This window comes from Rhinatrema bivittatum, chromosome 4 (assembly GCF_901001135.1).
Source record: "Rhinatrema bivittatum chromosome 4, aRhiBiv1.1, whole genome shotgun sequence".
Taxonomy (NCBI): domain Eukaryota; kingdom Metazoa; phylum Chordata; class Amphibia; order Gymnophiona; family Rhinatrematidae; genus Rhinatrema; species Rhinatrema bivittatum.
In genome coordinates this window covers 99,075,861-99,098,779 of record NC_042618.1, presented here as the reverse complement: position 1 = coordinate 99,098,779, position 22,919 = coordinate 99,075,861, and the positions used below count along the sequence as shown (strand labels likewise).

The window sequence follows — 22,919 nt, the reverse complement described above, 5'->3', positions numbered from 1 at the left end:
TGGTCCGGGGGGCGGGGCTTGAGGCGTTGGTACAGCGGCCATTTGCTGCTGTACCAGCACGCGCAACTTACTACTGCTCCTTTAGAGGAGCAACAAGTAAAATAAAAAAACCAGGGGTAGATAGGATAGAGGGAGGGGAGGAGAGGGGAAGGGATGTTAGGGTAGGGGGTAGAGAAGTTCCCTCCCAGTCTGCTCCTTAATTGGATCGGACTGGGAGGGAACTGGGGAAGGCCGCAATGTGTCGCCGTGTGAAACTTGCAAAAATCTAACCCCCTTGCACGCGCTTGTTATAAAATCAGCTAAAATCTACCCCTAATTATTTAAGTATAGCACATCATGCTATGCTACTGTAACTCATTCCTTTTGGGGTGACACATACTGTGCCAACATAGGTACTGCACGCACAGCAAAACGTAGGATTAATTTTACTATCTTATATTTTTTGTAAGCTCACTAAAACACAACTTCAGAAAGACCACTGATAGCAAAAAAAACAATAGGTTTTCAAGGAAAACAATTACTCATAGTATTAATTAGAGCAATGTAGACAAGTTTTTACTAACATTCATAACATGAGGGTAGTCCTGGAACAGCTTTTCAGCAGACTGACCCCATTGAAAATATGATCAGAGGTTGCCCTCCCACCCCCACACTAGTTTTTGATAGGGGACGGAGCTGGCTTGTCATGAGGGACGATTTTGGACCTCATATTCTTCCACAGAGTGGAAGATCTTTCCAAGTGGAACCTCATTCCTCTTCCCTTTCAGTAGGGACCTTCATTTTCAGTTTAAACTGATTTTCACCTGTAAATTCCTGGATTTTTCCAAAGATGAAAATCACTTTATACAGATTTTCACCCTAATTGTGTGTGTATTGAATAGCTGCAGAGGCAGCGTTTCCAAACCTCCCTGAAGTCAGTGCAGGTAAAACAGTCTGCTGTATTCAAGTCTCTCCCTCCTCCAGGTAGTAGAAATATGCCTCAGACCTCCTCCCGACAGCAGCAACCCTCTTCTACAGGAGCTGAGAGGAACCTTGTAGGCTCAGTTTTGCTAACCTCATCTCCATGCACTGAAAGGAGCCTTGCGGGTTCAGTTCTAATTACCTCATCTCCAGGCACCTGGGAAGCCACTGCTTAGGTGAAAGCTTTTCCAGCACAAGGAGAGGAGATCATGCAGAACTGAGGCTGCATGGCTCCTCTCAGCTCCTGTGGGACAGCGTGGCTGCCATCAGGAGGAGAAGTGGGCTGTTGGCTGAGCTCCAGGAAAGGACTGGAACTGAAGCATTGTCCAGGGCATGGCTTCACAGTCACCCATCCAAGCAAAGATGAGAAACAGATGAGGTTTTTGGCAGGATCCTTACCGCTACACTGTAGTGTGCAGGAACATGAGCAACCTGCTGAAAATGGAGGGAGGAGGAGCCTGGAGCCACCACAGCTGGTAAGAATTAATGTTTGGAGGGAGGAAGATTTTATGAGGGAGAGACAGAGAGGGATTCTGTGAGGGGATAGGATAAAGGGGGGATTCTTAGGGGGATGGAGGAAGGAGATTTTTTGAAAGAAAGAAGACAATGAAAGAGTGGGAGAAAAAGGGAAACTGCTGGGGAGAGGAGTAAAGGGATCAGGATCACCTGAAGAATCATTAGAGGGGAGGTTATATAGGTGGGTTGGGAGGGAATGGGACAGTGGGAGGTTTCTGTCCACCAAAATAAATTCCAATATTCTCCCAGAAAAATGAAGCGTTTTTCCCACTGATTTTCTCCTGTTTTTGTTATCAAAATAAACCCTGAAAAAGTCCCAGGAAAAATAAACAAATAAAAACCAAAAATGAAGGTCCCTATCTATCAGACAGGGGTCAGCATATCATCATCTCCTTAGGAGATGCTGTAAGATGTCTGGTACTTGCCAAAAAACACATTGCCAAATTCAAATGTAGTGAAGGCTCCAGACAAGGAACAATCATCAGTTCTTTTGGGGTATACTAAATATATGAATTCTAAGTCTGTGAGGTATTCTGATCTTTACAATAGATATTCTGCCCTTACTTTTTTGGTGCCTTGGCATTTTTTGGCAAGAGCATCTGATATCCTTTCAAGATTTTAACCTTCAGCTTTTCAAATAACCATGTACCACAGTCCTCCTTCACTATGTCTCACAAGAAACATGACAACTGTCCCAGTTCTGACCATCATTGATAAACTGTATCCAACATTTCAGCAATGAGCATTGGCCAGAGAGCTCCTTCCAATGGTCAACTCATGCAGACTCACCATCTGAACTGTTCTATTTGCAAATTCTCAGGTCGATACAAAAAGGTCTGTTTATTGAATGCACATTTTGTGAGCATAAGCCATACTGCTGATGCAGTAGGGAGTTCTGCACTCATAAAATGTACATTCAAAAACTTGAGGTCAGCTTAGCATCCTTGCATGGAAATTCCATGCTAATGATGGCATTAAGCATTCCTTCCCAATGCTGAAATGTGTGCTAGCTTAACTATTTATTTATTTTTAGCACTGGGAATTTTATTCTTGGATCAGAGGTGGAGTAAAGTTTCCAGCACAGCTGTACTGCACATAAAGTTTTTAAAAAGAAGCTTTTCCCACTCCACTGTCACTTAACTAGCTAAGTACAAACTTATGCAGCTATCTGGCCGTGGTTAGCTGCTGCCACTTAGCCTGATTAGTCAGTAATTATCTGGCTATATGATGAGGTTTGTTGCTACTTAGCCAGATAAGTATCCGGTGGAAGAGAGGAAATCCTGGTCATCAAGGGTAGCACCTAGTGGCCAGATTCAAGATCTATGATCCAAGGTTCAATAAGAACTGGTGCATGGCTCCCAGTCTAGGGCTCTCTAGATAAATATTGGGGATTTTTTAAAAAATAGGAGAAAAATCCCTGTGGAATTCCAAATGAAGGCTCATGATGCCAATTCCCAGCCCTGGCTCCAATTGAGCTGGAAGTTAAAAGGCTCAGGAGGAAACTACAAAGTAAAAAAAAAAACAAAAACACATTTATGAGATGACTAATCAGAACCATAATTAACTATAATCTTTCCTTTATTATCCTGCTAGACCTGTTCAAATCCAGTTCATACCAGCCTGCCAGCAGATGAAGATAATGTCTTTGGAAAAGTTGTTCTATCACTGGTATCAGCAGTATTACAGCACAGTGAGCTGTCAGTATTTTTTGTCTCCAGCAGATGGTGGCACATGCTAGGCTGGTACAGCAATATTCTTAGGCTCCTTGGGGTGGGCTCCAGCTTTCCTTTGGTTGAGACAGGACTTGATCTGCTTCCAGGGCATCAGTCTATGGGCTGAATACCCTGGTTGTAGGGAAGTCTTTGCTCCTGGAATAACAAGCGATTTTTTTGTTCCCCTGGTGGAGCAGGTTGTGGATTAGGCTCCCAGAGATTTTCCTCTGGTTGAGCGATTCATTGGTGCTCCCTGGTGCCTCCAAGCCCCGGTCAAGCAGATGTATTGAAGGTTGCAAGATAGAAGACTCTGTTGAATAAACTTTCTTTTTTTCACCCTCTTTACCCCCCCCCTCCCTTCTTCCCCTTTGTGATTACCTCAGGCTTCAGGCCACAGGAAGTAAGCAATGACAACAGAACAAAGCTGTCATTTGGTTATTTACAAATAGTAAAATAAAATGAAGGAAGAATCTTCTCCATTGACTGCTTCTTGCCTACAGCATTTCTTCGGTGGCTCCAGAAGGAAGAAAATGGAGCAGTTGACTGTCTTGCGGGCTGACGAGGGGGGAAGCACCAGTGGGCCTCGGCAGTTGCATCCACCAGTTGGAGGATGCTTGCAAGTCTGTGGTGTTTCAGACAGGAAGCAGTTGCTTTTCTCTCTGGTCAGCAAGGTGAGGCATGCCAGACTAGGGCCACTGCATTTTAAGTATTTCAGACTCTTTCCTGTTCATCTTGCAATGCAGCCTCCAACACTGTGCCAGCTGATACTTCTCCCATGTATGGGGCAATTACTGCTACAGAAGAGCAATTTTTTCCCATGGCTGCAGGGGATCGTTTTAGATCCTCCATGTGACCATCTCAGCCTCTGTTGATGTTAAAGAGGGCACAGACAGGCTCACTTGAATACTCCTGCTTTGGAGGGAGAGGAGGCTCTAGACGCAAACTGGACCCTCTCTTCTCAACAGGATAACTTTTCTTCCAAGTTTTTTGCAGGCATGCATCAGGTAAGTTTTTGCCAAACACAAGTCCCTACTGATTAGGCAATAGTAGCCCCTAGGCCGTCCTTGGTACTTATTTATTTATTTAAAGATTTATTTATTTTTTATATACCGCGGCGGCACTTGCAGCACATCAACCTACATAAGGGTAGGTTTTATGATGGCATGTTTGAGCTGAGAAGGAACTGTGCCCGAAAAAATTGATGGGTTTTGCTACAGTAGTGGGGATTGAAAGTAGAGTTTTAGTTGGCATTACGTCTGCGGGGTGCAGTGCTGGTTTAATTTTTTTCAGTATAGTCTCGACTTCTGTGGGAAAAGTAGTCTCAAGGTTTGTAAGCTTCGTTTCGATGTTTGTATGAGTGGCTGGTGATGATTGGTTGATGGAGGTTGTGAGGGTAGTGAGAGAGTGTTTGTTGTTGTGGGCGTTGCTAGGAGTTAAAGATGAGTTGGGCAAGATTTGTGAATTGAAGCATGTCAGAATAGCTTCTATTTTGTTGTGGAAGTAAGCAGCTAGTTTCTCACATTTTGATTCGTCATCATTGTTTGAGTTTGTGTTGACCGGTGAAGTGACGAGGCTGTTGATGTATTGGAAGAGGGCACGGGGGTTGAATTGCAATTGGTGGATTTTCGCTGCATAAAAGTCTTTCTTTGCTTTGTCCGTGGCTTGGCGGTAGTTGTGGAGTAATAACTTGAATTTTAATAAAAATGTTGGATTTTGGTTTCTGCGCCATTTCTTTTCCGATTTGCGTAGCTCAGCTTTCATTGATCTTAGTTCAGGTGTAAACCATGGTTTTTTGTTTATCTTCTGTGTGTTGATTTCTTTGGTTCGCAATGGGCAGAGTTTATCTGCTATGTTGCTAGTAATTTGAAACAAGGATGAGGATGCTGTGTCGGCATCTGTGAGGTCTAATTTTTTGAAATCTTCTGATAGAGCATTAATGATGTCTTCCTTTTGACAATGTTTTCGGAAGTATATCGTTTTTTTTGCAGTGGGAAGTAGGTGGGGGGTGCTTAATTGTGCAACACATATCGATCCGGTAGTGGTCTGACCAGGGGATAGGAGTGCAGCGGGGTAGATCTGTTTGGACGAGTGAGTTGGTAAATATTACATTGAGGGTATGTCCAGCCTTGTGTGTGGGGCTAGCCACAGTTTGTTGAAAACCTAGAGCATTCAGTGAGGTCAGTAATGCTTCGCAGGCTGGGGATTGTGGGAGGCGGTCAACGTGAAGGTTCAAGTCCCCCAGAATAATGGCTGGGGAGTTGATTTCAATGTGTTTGGCAATGAATTCTGTGAGTAGTGATGGGTTGTTTTTGAGAATGCCTGGGGGAGCGTAGATTAGGCAGATTTGAAGTGCCTTGGATTTAAATAGGCCAATCTCGAGTTTGTGAGGGGGAGAAATGGCTTTATGGTGAGGTTACATTTCTTTTTAGCAGCAAGGAGGAGGCCTCCTCCTTTCTTTTTGATCCTCGGTATGGAAAAGACATTGTATGTATCAGTGGGTAGTTGGTTTATTATAGCCGTGTCGGTGTTCTTAAGCCATGATTCAGTAATCGCACAAATGTCCGGAGTTTCTTCTGTGAGGATGTCACACAGTAGTGTGGCCTTTTTTAGCAACGATTGAGTGTTTAATAGTAGTATCGAGAATGTTATCAGACCTAACATTTGAGTGATAGGTGCTGCCATAATGGGAGTTAGCGTTCTGTTAAGTAGTGAGTTTTGGTTGAGTCTCTCAGGTTTGAAAGATGTGTTAAAGTGTTTGATGGTGGGTATATGGTAGGTAGTCATCATAGTATGGGGAGGGACAATCATTGATTCAGTTTATCTCTTGGATTAAAGAGCTGGGAGGTTGGGTTTTTTTTCCTCCTTATAACCGTGCTCCATTTCAGTTTGAAAAACTGTGTGCTTGGGAAGGGTATGGAACATTAATATGAAATTGTCGGGAGGTCTGTGCGGATAAGCACAGAGAAGATACCGTGAAGGCTCTGGCAGATGGTTCTGGCACAGGTTCGCACTAAGGAGCACGACAAAGGTTAGTGTTACTTAGTGTTCTCTTACAAGGCGGCTCTGACCCAAGCACCAGAAACTGTTAAGAGAAGTGCTGGATTTGTTGCAGGGACGTGCTTCACCAAATTGCCCTCTGGATTCCCTGGGGTGGCTCGAGGAGGTAGAACCTGAGAGTCCTTTGAACTCTTTGAAGGAGAGGGAATTATCTTCTGAGGGTGAACTCTCATACAGTTGTGGTGTTATTTGCTGCGCTGGTCAAGCACATTAGTCTTCTTTTTGAGTTCTAGTTCTCTAATAGGATCCTTAATTTGGTCCTTAATGTGCTCATAGACTCTCCCTTTGAGACTTGCATCATTGAAGGATTTCTCTCTAAAGATTGTGTTTTTAATAGCCATTTGTTCAGCCAGACATCTTGGAATTAAAGGCCCTGTCATGCAGAGATTCTTACTGAGAAATTACTACTTACCTGATAATTTCCTTTTCTTTAGGATAGTCAGATGAATCCAGAACAAGTGAGTTATGCACCTCTACCAGCAGATGGAGACAGAGCAAACTGACGTCACAGTAGCTATACCCCTGCAGTGACATCAGCCTGCCAGTATTTTCTTCAAAAGCAAACTATGGACAGACTAGCAAAAAACTTGATTAAAAAACAAATAATCAATACTCAGCCAACAGGAAACAGAGCTCAGACAAGAAATGCATTAACACTAGTCTAGGGACTGGACTAACACCAGTAATCCCTGTAACACACAGTCACACAAGAGGACCATAGTATAATCATTCAGCAGCCAAGGGAGGGAAGCTGGATTCATCTGATGATTTAAAGAAAAGGAAACTATCAGGTAGGTAGTAATTTCTCATTTCTTAGCATCCAGTCAGATGAATCCAGAACAAGTGGGATGTACCCAAGTTACTCCCGAATAGGGTGAGAGGCTGCCCATGATGTGCAGGCCTGGGAAGATGCAACCACATGTGCAAAGGTTGCATCTTCCCAGGCCTGCACATCCAGATGATAATACGTGGAAATGGTGTGAAAGGAGGACCATGTCGCAGCTCGGCAAATGTCAACGAGAGACAGCAACCTAACTTCTGCCCATGATGCTGCCTTAGCCTTAGTGTAATGAGCCCTAACCTGACTAGTAATGGCTTGCCAGCATCAACATAAGCTGCCGTGACTACCTCCTTAATCCAGCAGGCTATTGTAGCCCGTGAGGCCAGCTCTACATGTTTAGTACAACCATTAAGGACAAACAGGCGATCCATTTTCCGTAAAGGCTCAGTAACCCCCAGATACCGAACATAAGAACATGCCATACTGGGTCAGACCAAGGGTCCATCAAGCCCAGCTTCCTGTTTCCAACAGTGGCCAACCCAGGCCACAAGAACCTGGCAAGTACTCATAAACCAAGTCTATTCCATGTTACCGTTGCCAGTAATAGCGGTGGTTATTATCTAAGTCAACTTAATTAATAGCAGGTAATGGACTTCTCCTCCAAGAACTTATCCAATCCTTTTTTAAACACAGCTATACTAACTGCACTAACCACATCTTCTGGCAAAAAATTCCAGAGTTTAATTGTGCGTTGAGTGAAAAAGAACTTTCTTCGATTCGTTTTAAATGTGCCACATGCTAACTTCATGGAGTGCCCCCTAGTCTTTCTATTATCCGAAAGAGTAAAAAACCGATTCACATCTACCCGTTCTAGACCTCTCATGATTTTAAACACCTCTATCATATCCCCCCTCAGCCGTCTCTTCTCCAAGCTGAAAAGTCCTAACCTCTTTAGTCTTTCCTCAGAGGGGAGCTGTTCCATTCCCTTTATCATTTTGGTCACCCTTCTCTGTACCTTCTCCATCGCAATTATATCTTTTTTGAGATGCGGTGACCAGAATTGTACACAGTATTCAAGGTGCTGTCTCACCATGCAGCGATACAAAGGCATTATGACATTTTCCGTTTTATTCACCATTCCCTTTCTAATAACTCCCAACATTCTGTTTGCTTTTTTGACTGCCGCAGCACACTGAACCGACGATTTCAATGTGCTTTCTTGGGTAGTAGCACCTAATATGGAACCTAACATTGTGTAACTATAGCATGGGTTATTTTTCCCTATATGCATCACCTTGCACTTGTCCACATTAAATTTCATCTGCCATTTTGATGCCCAATTTTCCAGCCTCAAGAGGTCTTCCTGCAATTTATCACAATCTGCTTGTGATTTAACTACTCTCAACAATTTTGTATCTGCAAATTTGATTACCTCACTTGTCGTATTTCTTTCCAGATCATTTATAAATATATTGAAAAGTAAGGGTCCCAATACAGATCCCTGAGGCACTCCACTGTCCACACCCTTCCACTGAGAAAATTGTCCATTTAATCCTACTCTCTGTTTCCTGTCTTTTAGCCAGTTTGTAATCCACCAAAGGACATCACCACCTATCCCATGACTTTTTATTTTTCCTAGAAGCCTCTCATGAGGAACTTTGTCAAATGCCTTCTGAAAATCCAAGTACACTACATCTACAGGTTCACTTTTACCCACATGTTTATTAACTCCTTCAAAAAAGTGAAGCAGATTTGTGAGGCAAGACTTGCCTTGGGTAAAGCCATGCTGACTTTGTTTCATTAAACCATGTCTTTCTATATGTTCTGTGATTTTGATGTTTAGAATACTTTCCACTATTTTTCCCGGCACTGAAGTCAGGCTAACCAGTCTGTAGTTTCCCGGATCGCCCCTGGAGCCCTTTTTAAATATGGGGGTTAAATTAGCTATCCTCCAGTCTTCAGGTACAATGGATGATTTTAATGACAGATTACAAATTTTTACTAATAGGTCTGAAATTTCATTTTTTAGTTCCTTCAGAACTCTGGGGTGCATACCATCCGGTCCAGGTGATTTACTACTCTTCAGTTTGTCAATCAGGTCTGCCATATCTTCTAGGTTCACAGTGATTTGGTTCAGTCCATCTGAATTATTACCCATGAAAACCTTCTCCAGTATGGGTACCTCCCCAACATCCTCTTCAGTAAACCCAGAAGAAAAGAAATCATTTAATCTTTCCACGATGGCCTTATCTTCTCTAAGTGCCCCTTTAACCCCTCGATCATCTAACGGTCCAACTGACTCCCTCACAGGCTTTCTGCTTCGGATATATTTTAAAACGTTTTTACTGTGAGTTTTTGCCTCTACGGCCAACTTCTTTTCAAATTCTCTCTTAGCCTGTCTTATCAATGTCTTACATTTAACTTGCCAAAGTTTATGCATTATCTTATTTTCTTCTGTTAGCTCCTTCTTCCAATTTTTGAATGAAGATCTTTTGGCTAAAATAGCTTCTTTCACCTCCCCTTTTAACCATGTGGGTAATTGTTTTGCCTTCTTTCCACCTTTCTTAATGTGTGGAATACATCTGGATTGTGCTTCTAGAATGGTTGTTTTTTTGTTTTGTTTTTTTTAACAATGACCACACCTCTTGCACACTTTTTACTTTTGTAGCTGCTCCTTTCAGTTTTTTTCTAACTATTTTTCTCATTTTATCAAAGTTTCCCTTTTGAAAGTTTAGCACGAGAACCGTGGATTTGCTTACTGTCCCCCTTCTAGTCATTAAATCAAATTTGATCATATTATGATCACTTTTGCCAAGCGGCCCCACCACCATTACCTCTCTCACCAAATCCTGTTCTCCACTGAGAATTAGATCTAAAATTGCTCCCTCTCTCATTGGTTCCTGAACCAATTACTCCATAAAGCTATCATTTATTCCATCCAGGAACTTTATCTCTCTAACGTGTCCCGATGATACATTTACCCAGTCAATATTGGGGCAATTGAAGTCTCCCATTATTATCGCACTACCAATTTGGTTAGCTTCCCTAATTTCTCTTAGCATTTCACTGTCAGTCTCATCCAGGGGCGGATTCCAGGAAAAGATTGGCCCGGGGATTTTCAGCGAAACCGGCCCAGGAGATACCCTGTGGTCTGCTGAGCGCAGCTCTGTCGCAGCCACACTCAGCAGACCACGTGACCAGAACGACTAGCCCACCGGGGGATGCCCGATCCCCCGATAGGCCAATCTGCCCCTGGATATGACTCTTGACATCCAAGGGTCATAACAGATGATACTCCCCTATGTCTCTCTCTCTCTGTCCAGAGACGGTAGGGAGATGGACTATTTCAAGTGAAACTCAGTGACCACCTTCGTTAAAAAAGAAGGAACTGCATTGCCCCTGGAGTCACCCGGAAGAAGGGCTCCCGGCAAGACAAGGCCTGCAGCTTGGAAACTCTCCGCACAGAACAAATTGCCACAAGAAACACAGTTTTCAAGGTTAGTAACTGCAAGGACAAGTTATACATCGGTCTAAATGTAGGACCTGCTAAGAAATCAGAGAACAAATTAAGACTCCATAAGGGTACCAGAAACCACAAGGGAGGACAAAGATGTTTCACTCCTTTCAGGAAATGGGCCAAATCAGGATGAGCTGACAAGGAACCTCCATCCACTTGGTCCGTGAAATAGGCGAGGGCCGCTACTTGTACCTTTAAGGAATTAAGGGCCAAATCTTTATTCAAGCCATCCTGCAAAAATTCCAAAATGAGAGGGGATCTTGACCGAATGAGGAAGAGTACCTCGATCCCCATACCAGGCCTCAAACACTCACCAAACTTGCACACAGGCAAAGGAAGTAGAGAACTTTCTAGTTCTAAGCAAAGTGGAAATTACTGCCACTGAGTATCCATGTTTCAGCAATCGAACCCCCTCAAGGGCCATACTGTAAAACAAAACAGAGTTGAATCTTCATGAATAACTGGACCGTGACTTCCTGTGTGCCTGAAGTCGAAGGGGTCAGTCCCCCAGGATCCGCCGCAAATCCGCATACCAGGGTCTTCTGGGCCAATCTGGAGCAACCAAGAGCACCATCCCTCTGTGGCACTCGATCCTTCAGATCAATCTGCCCAATATAAGCCATGGAATCGGATCCTGGGGGACTCACCCCTTCGACTTCAGGCACACAGGAAGTCTTATTTGGTTGAGTACAATGACAGTCTCTGGCTGCAGGGGGGAGAGGGCATATGCCCTCACCGCCACTCTCAGCTTCCTGCACCTGCTGCCTTTCAGCTGCTTAAGTAGCTAAGCCCATGCTGGCTGAAAAACCAGCTACCGGACCAAGGCACTCATCTGAGGGCCCAGGAAATCACCTCAGGAATTCTCAACTGGGGGAGGTATCTTTTGGTATCATTGCAAGAGAGGGGGCAAATCTAATATCCTTAATTCTCCTTTTTCAAAATAAAGCAATCCCCAGTAGGGAAATACACATCCACCATCTGCTGGAAACGGAGAATATTGGCAGGCTGTCGCTGCAGGGGTATATATGTACTGTGACGTCAGTTTGCTCCATCTGCTGGTAGAGGTGCATAACCCACTTGTTCTGGATTCATCTGACTAGATGCTAAGAAACTAGTTTTTTTCATCAGGGACAGCCAGTGTAGTCCTTTTTGCCTAAAGTATCACATTTTATACTCTATTATACTACTATTTACACTATTAGTTTACTGCGTTCCTAAGCCTTTGTTTCCAGCTGTCTATGCTCCCAAGTTTAGCTACCTTGTTAGATGTAACTTTGTTCTTCCGATTCAATTCACTATTTTTTTTACTGTTTATGTCACAGTTCCCCCTGTTCGATGTAAACCGATCTGATATGGTCATCTAAGCATGAAGGTCGGTATAGAAAAGTGTTAAATAAATAAAATAAATAAATAAATATATTTTCATCTGAACCAGACAAATTCTTCCAGCATTCATTAAAGCGGAAGGATTGTCTTAGCAAGGATATGTCTCTGTACTTCTAGTATATTTGCCAAGGCCTCCACTGGTATTTAAAAGGTGACTTTCCTATAAAAAGTCCAAGAGGGGTTTTTTGTCTTCAACAATCCTTGTAAGGGAGAAGCAGCTTCCAAATACTCAATGGCCCACTGGATCAAAGAGACAATCTCTTCAGCTTACTTGCTAAAGAGCATGCAAGTTCTAGAGTGTCTTCATGCTCATTTGATAAGGGCTCAGGCTTCTTCATGGGCAGAGACAATTATGGTTACTCTGTAAGAGATTTGTAAGGCTGCCATTTGGTTATTCTAGCATTCCTTTACTAAGTATTACAGAATGGACGTACATGCTAAAGCAGATGCAGCTTTTGGGGCAGACGCTCAAGGTAGCCCTGTCTTCCTCCCACCAGCATTACAATAGGCTTGAAAACTTCCCACATGTCTGGTCTAGACTATCAGGATGAGAACAAAGACATTATTTAGTCATACCTGTTAATTTCCTTTCTTTGAGTATTGCTAGACCAGTCCAGGACCCGCTGGGAAGTCAACATCTACAGTTAATGCTTTCATTTCATTTATTACAATTTTTATCCCGCTAAAAAAACATGTTACCCAGTTAGTAAAAGAAAAGAACATAACATTTTAATCAATTAAAAATAACACTATAAAAACAATATAAAACCATGTAAAACAAATAAAATATAATAAACATTTTTAAAAAATAATAAATTGCTTCAACAAACTCATCCTGGTGATAAAATAAGCATGTCAATTGTGTTAGAACATGCTAGAAAATCAAATCAGAAGAAATAAATTACTTGTTCTTGTTTGAGAACAGGTTGTCACAGAAAGGTCATGCTTGTATTGCTTCACCGTATTAAGGAGGAATCAAGGCATATCTTTTGGGTACTTGCCAGGTTCTTATGGCCTGGAATGGCCACTGTTGGAAACAGGATGCTGGGCTTGATGGACCCTTGGTCTGACCCAGTATGGCATTTTCTTATGTTCTTATATCTGAATCTATTTCTGCTCCTTGTTTTCCTTTCTGTCTTGCTGGAATGCAAAGAGGTTTATTTCCCTTAGAAGTTCTTTCTTGTTGTGTTTGAAGAATGTTTGATAGTTTTAATAAAGTGTCAGTTTTAGCTACTCCATTGCTTAGTCAAAAGTATACTAGAGGCTCACTGTGCTGAACTACGAACTACGAACACCAGTGATGACCTCATTGGAAAAGTTGTATTCTGTCTCCATCTGCTGGCAAAGTGGTATAAACCTACACATCTGGACTGCACTAGGATTCAGGGAACGGAAATTAACAGGCAAGACCAAATTTCTCCATTTTCTGCAATTTTGTGACCTTACAAATTGCCAGGTCTGCCAGAGAAAAAAAAAAGCTAAGAAACCTAGTTACTGTTAAAACCATCAACATTTGACACCTGTGTGGTAATAAATAATAACTAGTTATCTAAATTTATAACCATAGTCATAAATCTGTTTGGCTGACGCTTACAAAACTGTGTTTTTTGAACAGCCACATTTGTCCTCAGCGGCCTAGTGGTTAGAATCAGACTGAGAACCAGGAGACCTAGGTTCAAACCCTGATTCTGCCACTGCCACTCATTGTGATTGTAGGAAAGTTTCTTTATCTCCATTGCCTGAAATACCCAACTTAAAAAAAAAAAGTTAGCTCTTTACAACAAATTACATGCAGACTCAATGAATCCCTACCATTCAATAGGTCCCTAACCTGCACAGAGCAGCAGTTACACCCCTGAAAAGTTTTGCTGGGCAAACTGGATGAGCCATTTCTGTATAAAAGGATGCTATACAAATGTCAAATTAAATAACTGGATCATAAGAACATCATAAAACACCCCAAAATTTTCAAACAGCTTGATGAATCAAATATTATGACATCTCTTATTTTTCACAGTGACAAACACTGGAATATTTCCATACTATGGAATAAGTATTTTAAGAGAGACCTTTTACTGTATCACTGCCAGCAAAACACTAAACAGTGCCCACAGATGTGGATTTCATAAATGCTTTGTAATGCTTTGTAATACATCGCTACTGGTATCAACTTTCATAACTTGCACATCATAAGTTTGGGTAGAGGGAATTGCTCATCTTGTTATCCTCAAACTTGCAAAAGCTAATTTTTTTTTGTATTAGTATACTTCTTACTAACAAACTCAAAGAACTATAAATAATTTGTGAATTTGTGCAACTCAAAACTTCCTCTTCAACTGATACACTCAACTATATGTGTAACCAAAAATGGCTGTTAGATATAAAGCAAACTGCTATCATATTGGGTTTTATTTATAATTCTCTTTGTTAATTTTAAAAAACAAAAAACACTCAAGAGATCTTTGATTAAGGAAAACCAGAGAGATCCAATTATATAACATAAAACATACAATATCACAAAAAAAACAAACCCCAACCTACTGCTATTTAGACCTCATTAGGGGAGAATATAAAAAGAAAAAACTATAAAGAAATGTCAATTACAATATTATAATGTCTGATCCAAGTATTGTTTTTATTTATTTGCTTTTTTATACCGTCATTCAATTCAAAAAGCACATCGGTTTACATTGAACCAAATTGTCATCAATACTATTATATGAGAGTACCAAAACTCACTGGAATAGGAAACTGTCATGGTGGTGAATAGGATCAAAAAACATATCTAAATCCCTGAAACTTCACTATAAACTTACAAGGAAATTTCAGTAAGTGGCCCAAAAGCAAGCAATTAAAAAAAACAGATTCCTACACTGCTTAGTTTCCCTATCATGGAATAATGAGATTTTCTTCCCCTTAAAAAGAGAAAAATCTTTAACGTGAAAAAACAGCCTTAATATCCATTATTTATCAGACTCTTGGATATACGTAAATAGAAGAGTAGCTCTCCTTAATTACAGAATCAGACTACTCCAAGGAAATTGAAAGGTCAAAAGAATCAGAATTTCTTTTGTACCCACATCTGGGCCAGAAGAAAACATTTTAACAGACAAATAATATGATTTAGATTGCAATGGGATAGTTTCCGTAGGCATTTTCAGGAAATCCAGATACAATTTTCAACATCTCCAAAGAAGGAATTCTAGGACATTTAGGAAAGTTTAAGAAGCTCAAATTTAACCTTCTAGAATAGTTTCCCATTTTTTATGTAATAACTGATTATCCTTAATCCTTAGTTTCATACAATCCAGTTCATTTATCTCTAATTACCATAAGTTGTTCGCCCTGCTCTTTTATTATCTGAGTGTGCTCGTTTGCTTGGATAGTCAAACCCTCAAGAACCCAATAATGAGTCAATTCGAAGAGAAAGATTTTTCAAGTCTAGTTAAAGCTGTCTATAAAGCATTTAGACTGACTGCTACATGCTTCTCCATCGAAACCTGACATTTCCAAACTTGTAGGAGTAGAGGACTCAAATTCTCCAGCCAATGGGTATTCCCTGTCACGGAGAAGGAGAGGGGAATGCAGATCAATTTCCACATTTCTAGTCCCAATTCCCACCTATAATAAGTTAGAAACCCGTGGTGGTATCAGGCCATCAGGACTTAGAGAGACAGCTGTCTCACTTGGAACAAAGTCAGACTCAGGTTCATTAAGACCCAAAGTGAGTGGACTTTGAAAACAAAGCTTCCAATGTAAATTGAGAATTAAGAGGGGTGGCGCAGGCACAGATGAGCACATCCTAACATTACCTTTTTTCTTCTTCCCCATCTTTTCAGAATTGATCAGCAAATTTGAAGAGAGAAATCAAATTCCTAGACCCAAGGGTGTGCCTCTTTGGTGTATTGCTGGCGGCACACCAGTGTTATATCCTCTGGGATGCCTTCGATAACTTCACCAAAAAGGCATCTTCTGATGCAGGCAAATGCAGAGGAGGTCCAGGGAGAGAACCCCTGTACACGCTCTCCCTCCAATCTTGGATTTTATTTTTATTATCGTATGTAAAACTTCCTAGCTGAGAAAACTTAGATGTAAAAGCAACATGATGTTAGAATTAGGATTTGAAACAAGTTTAATGGCATTACCCTGTATAGTTGGGACAGCACTTCATCTCCAGAAGACCAGTCTGGTCTAATGCACAGGCATAGATGTCAATAACATGACCAGTTGTAGCTGCACGATTAGCAAGAGCTTCAAAATGCTAAACATAAAAAAAAAACCCCAAAAACATTAAAAACAGTATACATTTGTATTTACACATTTTTACACTTTAAAATTGACAATCATAATGTCCCTACTTAATATATACTTTCTAACTCTCCATAGATTTTACCATTCAGAACCATCTTACTTCTTTTAAAGGTGTTCAGACAGGGAATATACACCACTTCCTATCCACAAGATATTATATAGCGTGCATGAGGTGTCAATACTTCAGTACTTAGAACATAGAAACATAGAAACAGAGAAATGACGGCAGAAGACAACCAAACGGCCCATCCAGTCTGCCCAGCAAGCTTTCACACTTTTTTTTTCTCTCACATACTTATGTTTCTCTTGGCTCTTAGTAACCTTTTTTATTCTATTTCTCTTCCACCCCCGCCATTAATGTAGAGAGCAGTGTTGGAACTGCATCTAAGTGAAATAGCTTAATTAGTTAGGGGTATTAACCACCGCAATAAGCAAGCTACACCCATGCTTATCTGTTTATCCAGACTATGTAATTCAGTCCTTGTTGATTGTTGCTTGAATATAGATCCACCTTTCTTCATTCCCCCTACCTTTGAAGCAGAGAACCATGCTGGCTATGCATTGAAAGTGAAGTATCAGTCTTGCTCCCCTGCCGTTGAAGCAGAGAGCCATGCTGGCTTTGCATTGAAAGTGAAGTATCAGTCTTGCTCCCTTGCCGTTGAAGCAGAGAGCTATGCTGGATATGCATTGAAAGTGAAGTATCATGCATTGAAAGTGAAGTATTAGCTTATTTGGTTTGGGGTAGCAAGCTACTCCCCACTTTTTTGTGAATGCAAATCCTTTTTTCCACATTTCCTCATTGCTGCTGAAGCTTAGAGCAATGTTGGAGTCGCATTAACCGTGTGTATGTTTATTGAATAAGGGTATTATCACCAGGTAGTAGCCATTGTTCCTGTGAGCCACCCACTCTTCATTCACATCCTCCAGACTTTATGGATCCACAGAGCTTATCCCACGCCCCTTTGAAGTACTTTACAATTTTGGTCTTCACCACTTCCTCCGGAAGGTCATTCCAGGCATCCACCACCCTCTCCGTGAAGAAATACTTCCTGACATTGGTTCTGAGTCTTCCTCCCTGGAGTTTTAAATCGTGACCCCTGGTTCTACTGATTTTTTTCCATAGGAAAAGGTTTGTCGTTATCTTTGGATCATTAAAACCTTTCAAGTATCTGAAAGTCTGTATCATATCACTTCTGCTCCTTCTTTCCTCCAGGGTGTACATATTTAGATTCTTCAATCTCTCCTCATAAGTCATTCGATTAAGACCCTCCACCTTTTTGGTCGCCCTTCTCTGGACCGCCTACATCCTGTCTATGTCTCTTCTGAGATACGGTCTCCAGAACTGAGCACAGTGCTCCAGGTGAGGCCTCACCAAGGACCTGTACAAGGGTATCATCACTTCCCTTTTCTTACTTGATATTCCTCTCTCTATGCAGCCCAGCATTCTTCTGGCTTTAGCTATCGCCTTGTCACACTGCTTCGCCGTCTTCAGATCTTTAGACACTATCACCCCAAAGTCTCTCTCCTGCTCCGTGCACATCAGCCCTTCACCCCCCATCGAATACAGTTCTTCCGGATTTCCACACCCCCATATGCATGACTCTGCACTTCTTGGCATTGAATCTCAGCTGCCATATCTTCTTTAAATCCCGTCTCATTCTCTCCACTCCTTCCGGTGTGTCCACTCTGTTGCAGATCTTAGTGTCATCCGCAAACAGACAAACCTTACCTTCTATCCTGTCCGCTATGTCGCTCACATAGATATTGAACAGGACCGGTCCCAACACCGATCCTTGCGGCACTCTGCTTAACACTGCTCTCTCTTCAGAGTAAGTTCCATTTATCATCATACATTGTCTTCTGTCTGTCAACCAGTTTGCAATCCAGGCCACCACCTCGGCACTCACTCCTAAGCTTCTCATTTTATTCACCAGCCTCCTGTGCGGGACCGTATCAAAAGCCTTGCTGAAATCCAAGTAGATGACGTCAAGTGCTCTTCTTTGATCCAACTCCCTAGTCACCCAGTCGAAAAAGTCAATCAGATTTTTCTTTAAGGATCTTCCCCTGGTGAATCCATGCTGCCTCTGGTCCAGCAATTCTCCCGACTGTAGATAGTTCACTATTCTCTCTTTCAGCAGCGTCTCCATTACTTTTACCACCACTGAGGTGAGGCTAACCGGCCTATAGTTACTAGCCTCCTCTCTGCTCCCATTCTTGTGAAGCGGGACCACCACCGCTCTTCTCCAATCACTTGGCACCACTCCTGTTTCTAGGGATCTATTGAACAGATCACACAGCGGTCCCGACAGCACGTCTCTGAGCTCCCTCAGTATCCTGGGATGAATCTCATCGGGCCCTATGGCTTTGTCCACTTTCAGTTTCCCCAGCTCTTCCCACACATTCTCCACTGTAAACGGAGTTACATTTACTCCAATCCCCTCCAGTTTCTTGCTAACTAGTGATGGTCCTTCTCCTGGGTCCTCTTTAGTGAACACCGAACTGAAGTATTCATTTAATATTTCTGCCATTTCTTCGTCTCTCTCTACACATTGATCCTTTTCACCTTTCAATTTCACTATACCATTTTGAACTTTTCTCCTTTCTCTGATGTGACAAAACATTTTTCAGATACCTCTCTTTATCTCTTTGGCAATCCTTACTTCCGCTTGACATTTTGCCGTCTTGATTACTTTCTTCGTCTCTCTCAGTTGTACCATATATTCTTCTTTGTGCTCCTCCCTTTGGGATCCTTTATATTTTTTGAATGCTGTTCTTTTAGCTTTTATTTTGTCAGCCACCTCCTTTGAGAACAGGGTGCCTCATTCAGCAAAATATATTTTGGGGATTCTTTTCAAAACTTCATTTTAATGCAGAGTCTGCAGGTACTTTTACCTATGAAATTGCACAATTCTCAAAGTGAACGTGTGCATACTTTCCTTTTGAATATTGCCTAGGGAAAAACCACCCGAAGAGATCTGCACTTGCTTTTTCTGATACCCTTTTCCTTACAAAACATGCTTAATTCTGAAAATGCTAAACTGGGTGGGTTTCACTCCCTGCCCTAAGCCTGCCCCCAAGGGAATTATGAATTTTATCCGCAAACAGAATGGGCAATTTTCAAAAAGCCTTAATATAGAGGTAAAAGGTCCCCCCTAAGACATAGGAATCTTCCCTCAAAACCATTAATGCGTAATGTGTGTTTGGTGACAGGGGACAGGGTTGTATTTTGATATATTTAGTCCCTGATTTTAAAAGGATTTACACGCGTAGGAGGCCTTAAGCGTGCCGGGCCTATTTTAGAAAGGCCCGACCACACGCATGTGTCCCGGGGCTTCAAAAAAGGGGCAGGGCAGTCTGGGGGGCATGGTCAGAGGCTCCCGGCACAGCGCAGAAGGTAAAACAAAGGTCAGGGGGGGGGGGGAGTTAAGGATAGGGCTGGGGAGGGATAGGTTAGGGGAAGGGGTAGGAAGGTTAGATTAAGGGGTTGGGAAGTTGGAATGGGGGAAGGCCACGGGTTTCGGCGAGTGCAAGTTGCACAATTGTGCACCCCCTTGCGCGCACCAACCCCCGATTTTATATATATTTACGTTTTGTTTTTTTTATTGAGTTTCACAAATAATCAACAACATTTGCATGCCACATGTTATAAAATTGCGCGTCCATGTGTGCGCGCCGGGTAGCACATGTGCACATGGATGGATGCGTGCGCGTAGGTATTAAAATCTACCCCTAAGGGGGCAATTTTCAAATTGTCTGCAATGGGATAAAGTCCGCAGGTAACTTTAACCCATGGACGTTGCACCAATTTTCAAGTGAAAGAACACACACCCTTTTGCTTTAAAACTTGCCATGGGTTCAAAAGTAGCCACAGACATTTGTGCATGCTCTTTCTAGGAGTACTTTTTCCATTAAAAATGACATTTTCAACTCCCTGCATGATATGTAAGTATATTATTTTTCTTCCCCAACAATGACTCCTCCTAATGCAGCTAAGAATAAGCATGCAGTGCAGAATGACTTAACCGCATTGAGGAAGGGCCATTTCAGACAGCTAAAACCACAAAATTCTTGTCAACCTGGCGACAATCACACTCTCTGCTAAGTCTATAAAAAAAATCCCATTTTTCCATGGGAGTTCTTAGGGGACTCAATAGGAAGATGAAGGGAAAAACAGCTACATGGTACCAAGACACCTTCAAAACTGGAGAAAATAACTGTAGCAAGAATTTGTTTTCTGCCTCTATAGTATAGTTTGGTGTTATACAATGAAGAACATTTAGCTGGAAAGTGCTGCTCCCTTATATAAATGCAACAATATTCATAAAAGAATCATGCCATCTCATGTATTAAAGCGAGAGTCCAAACATCCAGAATTCTCTTACTTTGTCAAGCGATACTCATTACAAATGAGACTGCATTCGTGTCAGATTTTATTCTACTTTTTTGTACAATAAAACTTCCATAAAAAAAAGTGTAATCACAAAAAAGAGGTGTAATCACTTACCATTCAACACCCAGAAACTAATTTTACATTAAACAAAATTGTTTAACTGAAATAGCAGTTCTCAGAAGACATCAGTTCACCAGTCATATATATAGGTTATGACTGCACTCAGTGCCATATAGATCAAGTCTTCTAAAGCTTTCTAGAAAGGGATAGTTCCTGCAGTTTCACTAACCCCTCAGTTATATAATAGCACTGACTTGGGGGAAGGTGGGGAGAGAGTCCAAACTGCTCTGGGTGACATCCTTCTGCAGATGCACCAGCCAAATTATTGTGGCTAGACATGTCCATCACTGACCCTCATAAGGTTTTCTGTGTATTCCGTTTGCACTTGGGACAGAACCTGAAGCTCCTTCTTGAACATGCTAAGGAATACCGATGAAGCGAAATCAAAACAATATATCAAACAAAATAACAAGAGGCATTGACAATAAACTAAGATACCTACTGATACTACTTGACCTCTCGGCGGCCTTCGACACCGTTGACCACAAAAGCCTGATATCAAGCCTTGCTAACATAGGCCTTACTGGCAAAACCCTTGCCTGGTTCACTTCTTTCCTAAAAGACAGGTTCTTTAAAGTCACATTTAACAACAACTCCTCTGATCCCCTCCCCCTCGACACAGGAGTACCACAAGGGTCTGCCCTCTCAGCCACCCTCTTTAATATATACTTACTCCCACTCTGCCAACTAATCGCAAGTCTAGGCATATCATTTTATATGTACGCCGACGATATTCAGCTCCTTATCCCAATAACCTCAACGATCGAAGACACATTGAGACTAACTGCCAACCACCTTTTCGCAATCAGAAACAAGCTGAACCAACTCAAACTATGCCTCAACATGGACAAAACAGAATGCATACTCTTCGATAGAAACACAGGCCAAATAACCCCATTACCCTCCTTACAAGTTGGCAACTCTAACATTCAACCGAAGAATAATACAAAGGACCTCGGAATTTGGATTGACTCCGAACTAAACTTAAAAAAAAAACATCGCAATGAAAACAAAAGACGGCTTCCATAAACTCCACATACTGAAACACCTCAAGCCCCTACTACACCAACAAGATTTCAGAACCGTTCTGCAATCTCTCATCTTTACCAGCCTCGATTACTGCAACTCACTACTAATTGGTCTTCCCAAATCTACCATAAAACCACTCCAACTGTTACAGAATGCTGCTGCTAGAGTTCTAACCGGCAAAAAAAAGTCAGATCACATAACCCCTGTTCTGAAGAGCCTTCACTGGCTACCGGTCGAACAAAGAATAAAGTTCAAAACCCTAACTATCCTATACAACGCGATTTACAGACCAGATAACACCATCCTCGATAACATGCTCCAAACTCACAAACCGCAACGCAGACAAGAACCTCAAGCAAACTGCGCCTAGCCATACCTTCTCTACCATCAGCTAAGCACTCCAACACAAGGAACAGAGCCTTCTCCATCGTAGGACCAAAAGCATGGAACTCCCTACCAGACTACTTAAGTTCACTCAGAGACATAAAATCCTTCAAAAAAGAACTCAAAACATGGATATTCAGACAGACTTTCACTGATGATGTTGGCTAGCATACATCAAACATACACACCAGAGACTAACTGACTTTACCCTGTTTTTCTTGGAATTATGTATCAGCACCCGTTATACCCTGATTAGACAATATTTATACATAGTTAGAATTGTTTCCCTCAAACCTTTCTACGATGTTTCCGTTATGTCTAGTTAATATATGTCTAGTTAATATGATACCCGTTTTATGTTCGTTATCTGTATCAAGTTATTTACCTGTATCAAGTTGTTATACTGTAAACCGGAGAGAAGGCAGACTGCTATTCTTCGGTATATAAAAGACTTTAAATAAATAAATAAATAAATAAAACAAATAAATTTCCCTTTAGACAGTCTGAGCTACCTAGATGCGGCTGAATTGCTTGCTGGCAATAGTCATGTCAGGAAAAAGCATCAGCTGGCTCAGCAGGGTCAGAGAAGAAAATGAAACTCAAAAAAATGCCAAAAACGTAACTAGGGAAAGAGCTAAGGAGTTTTTTGTTTTAAAATGTGCTCACTTGTGTGTGTAAAAGCTGACAAGTCCTAAAGAAAGATATGTGAATAACGTTTCCCCACATAACCACTTAAAATTAGGAACAAGTACACAT

The 22,919-nt window shown here is 41.7% G+C and overlaps 1 protein-coding gene across 1 annotated transcript in view; it reads right to left on the bottom strand.

Annotated features, from left to right (window-relative positions):
- The window catches only part of SEC23A (Sec23 homolog A, coat complex II component), a 308,648-nt gene that overhangs the window by 199,143 nt on the left and 86,586 nt on the right, over window positions 1-22,919 (bottom strand). Inside the window, exon 9 of the mRNA XM_029598498.1 lies at window positions 16,075-16,190. Within this exon, the coding sequence (XP_029454358.1) occupies window positions 16,075-16,190 (116 nt within the window). The remainder of the gene's footprint in view (window positions 1-16,074; window positions 16,191-22,919) is intronic.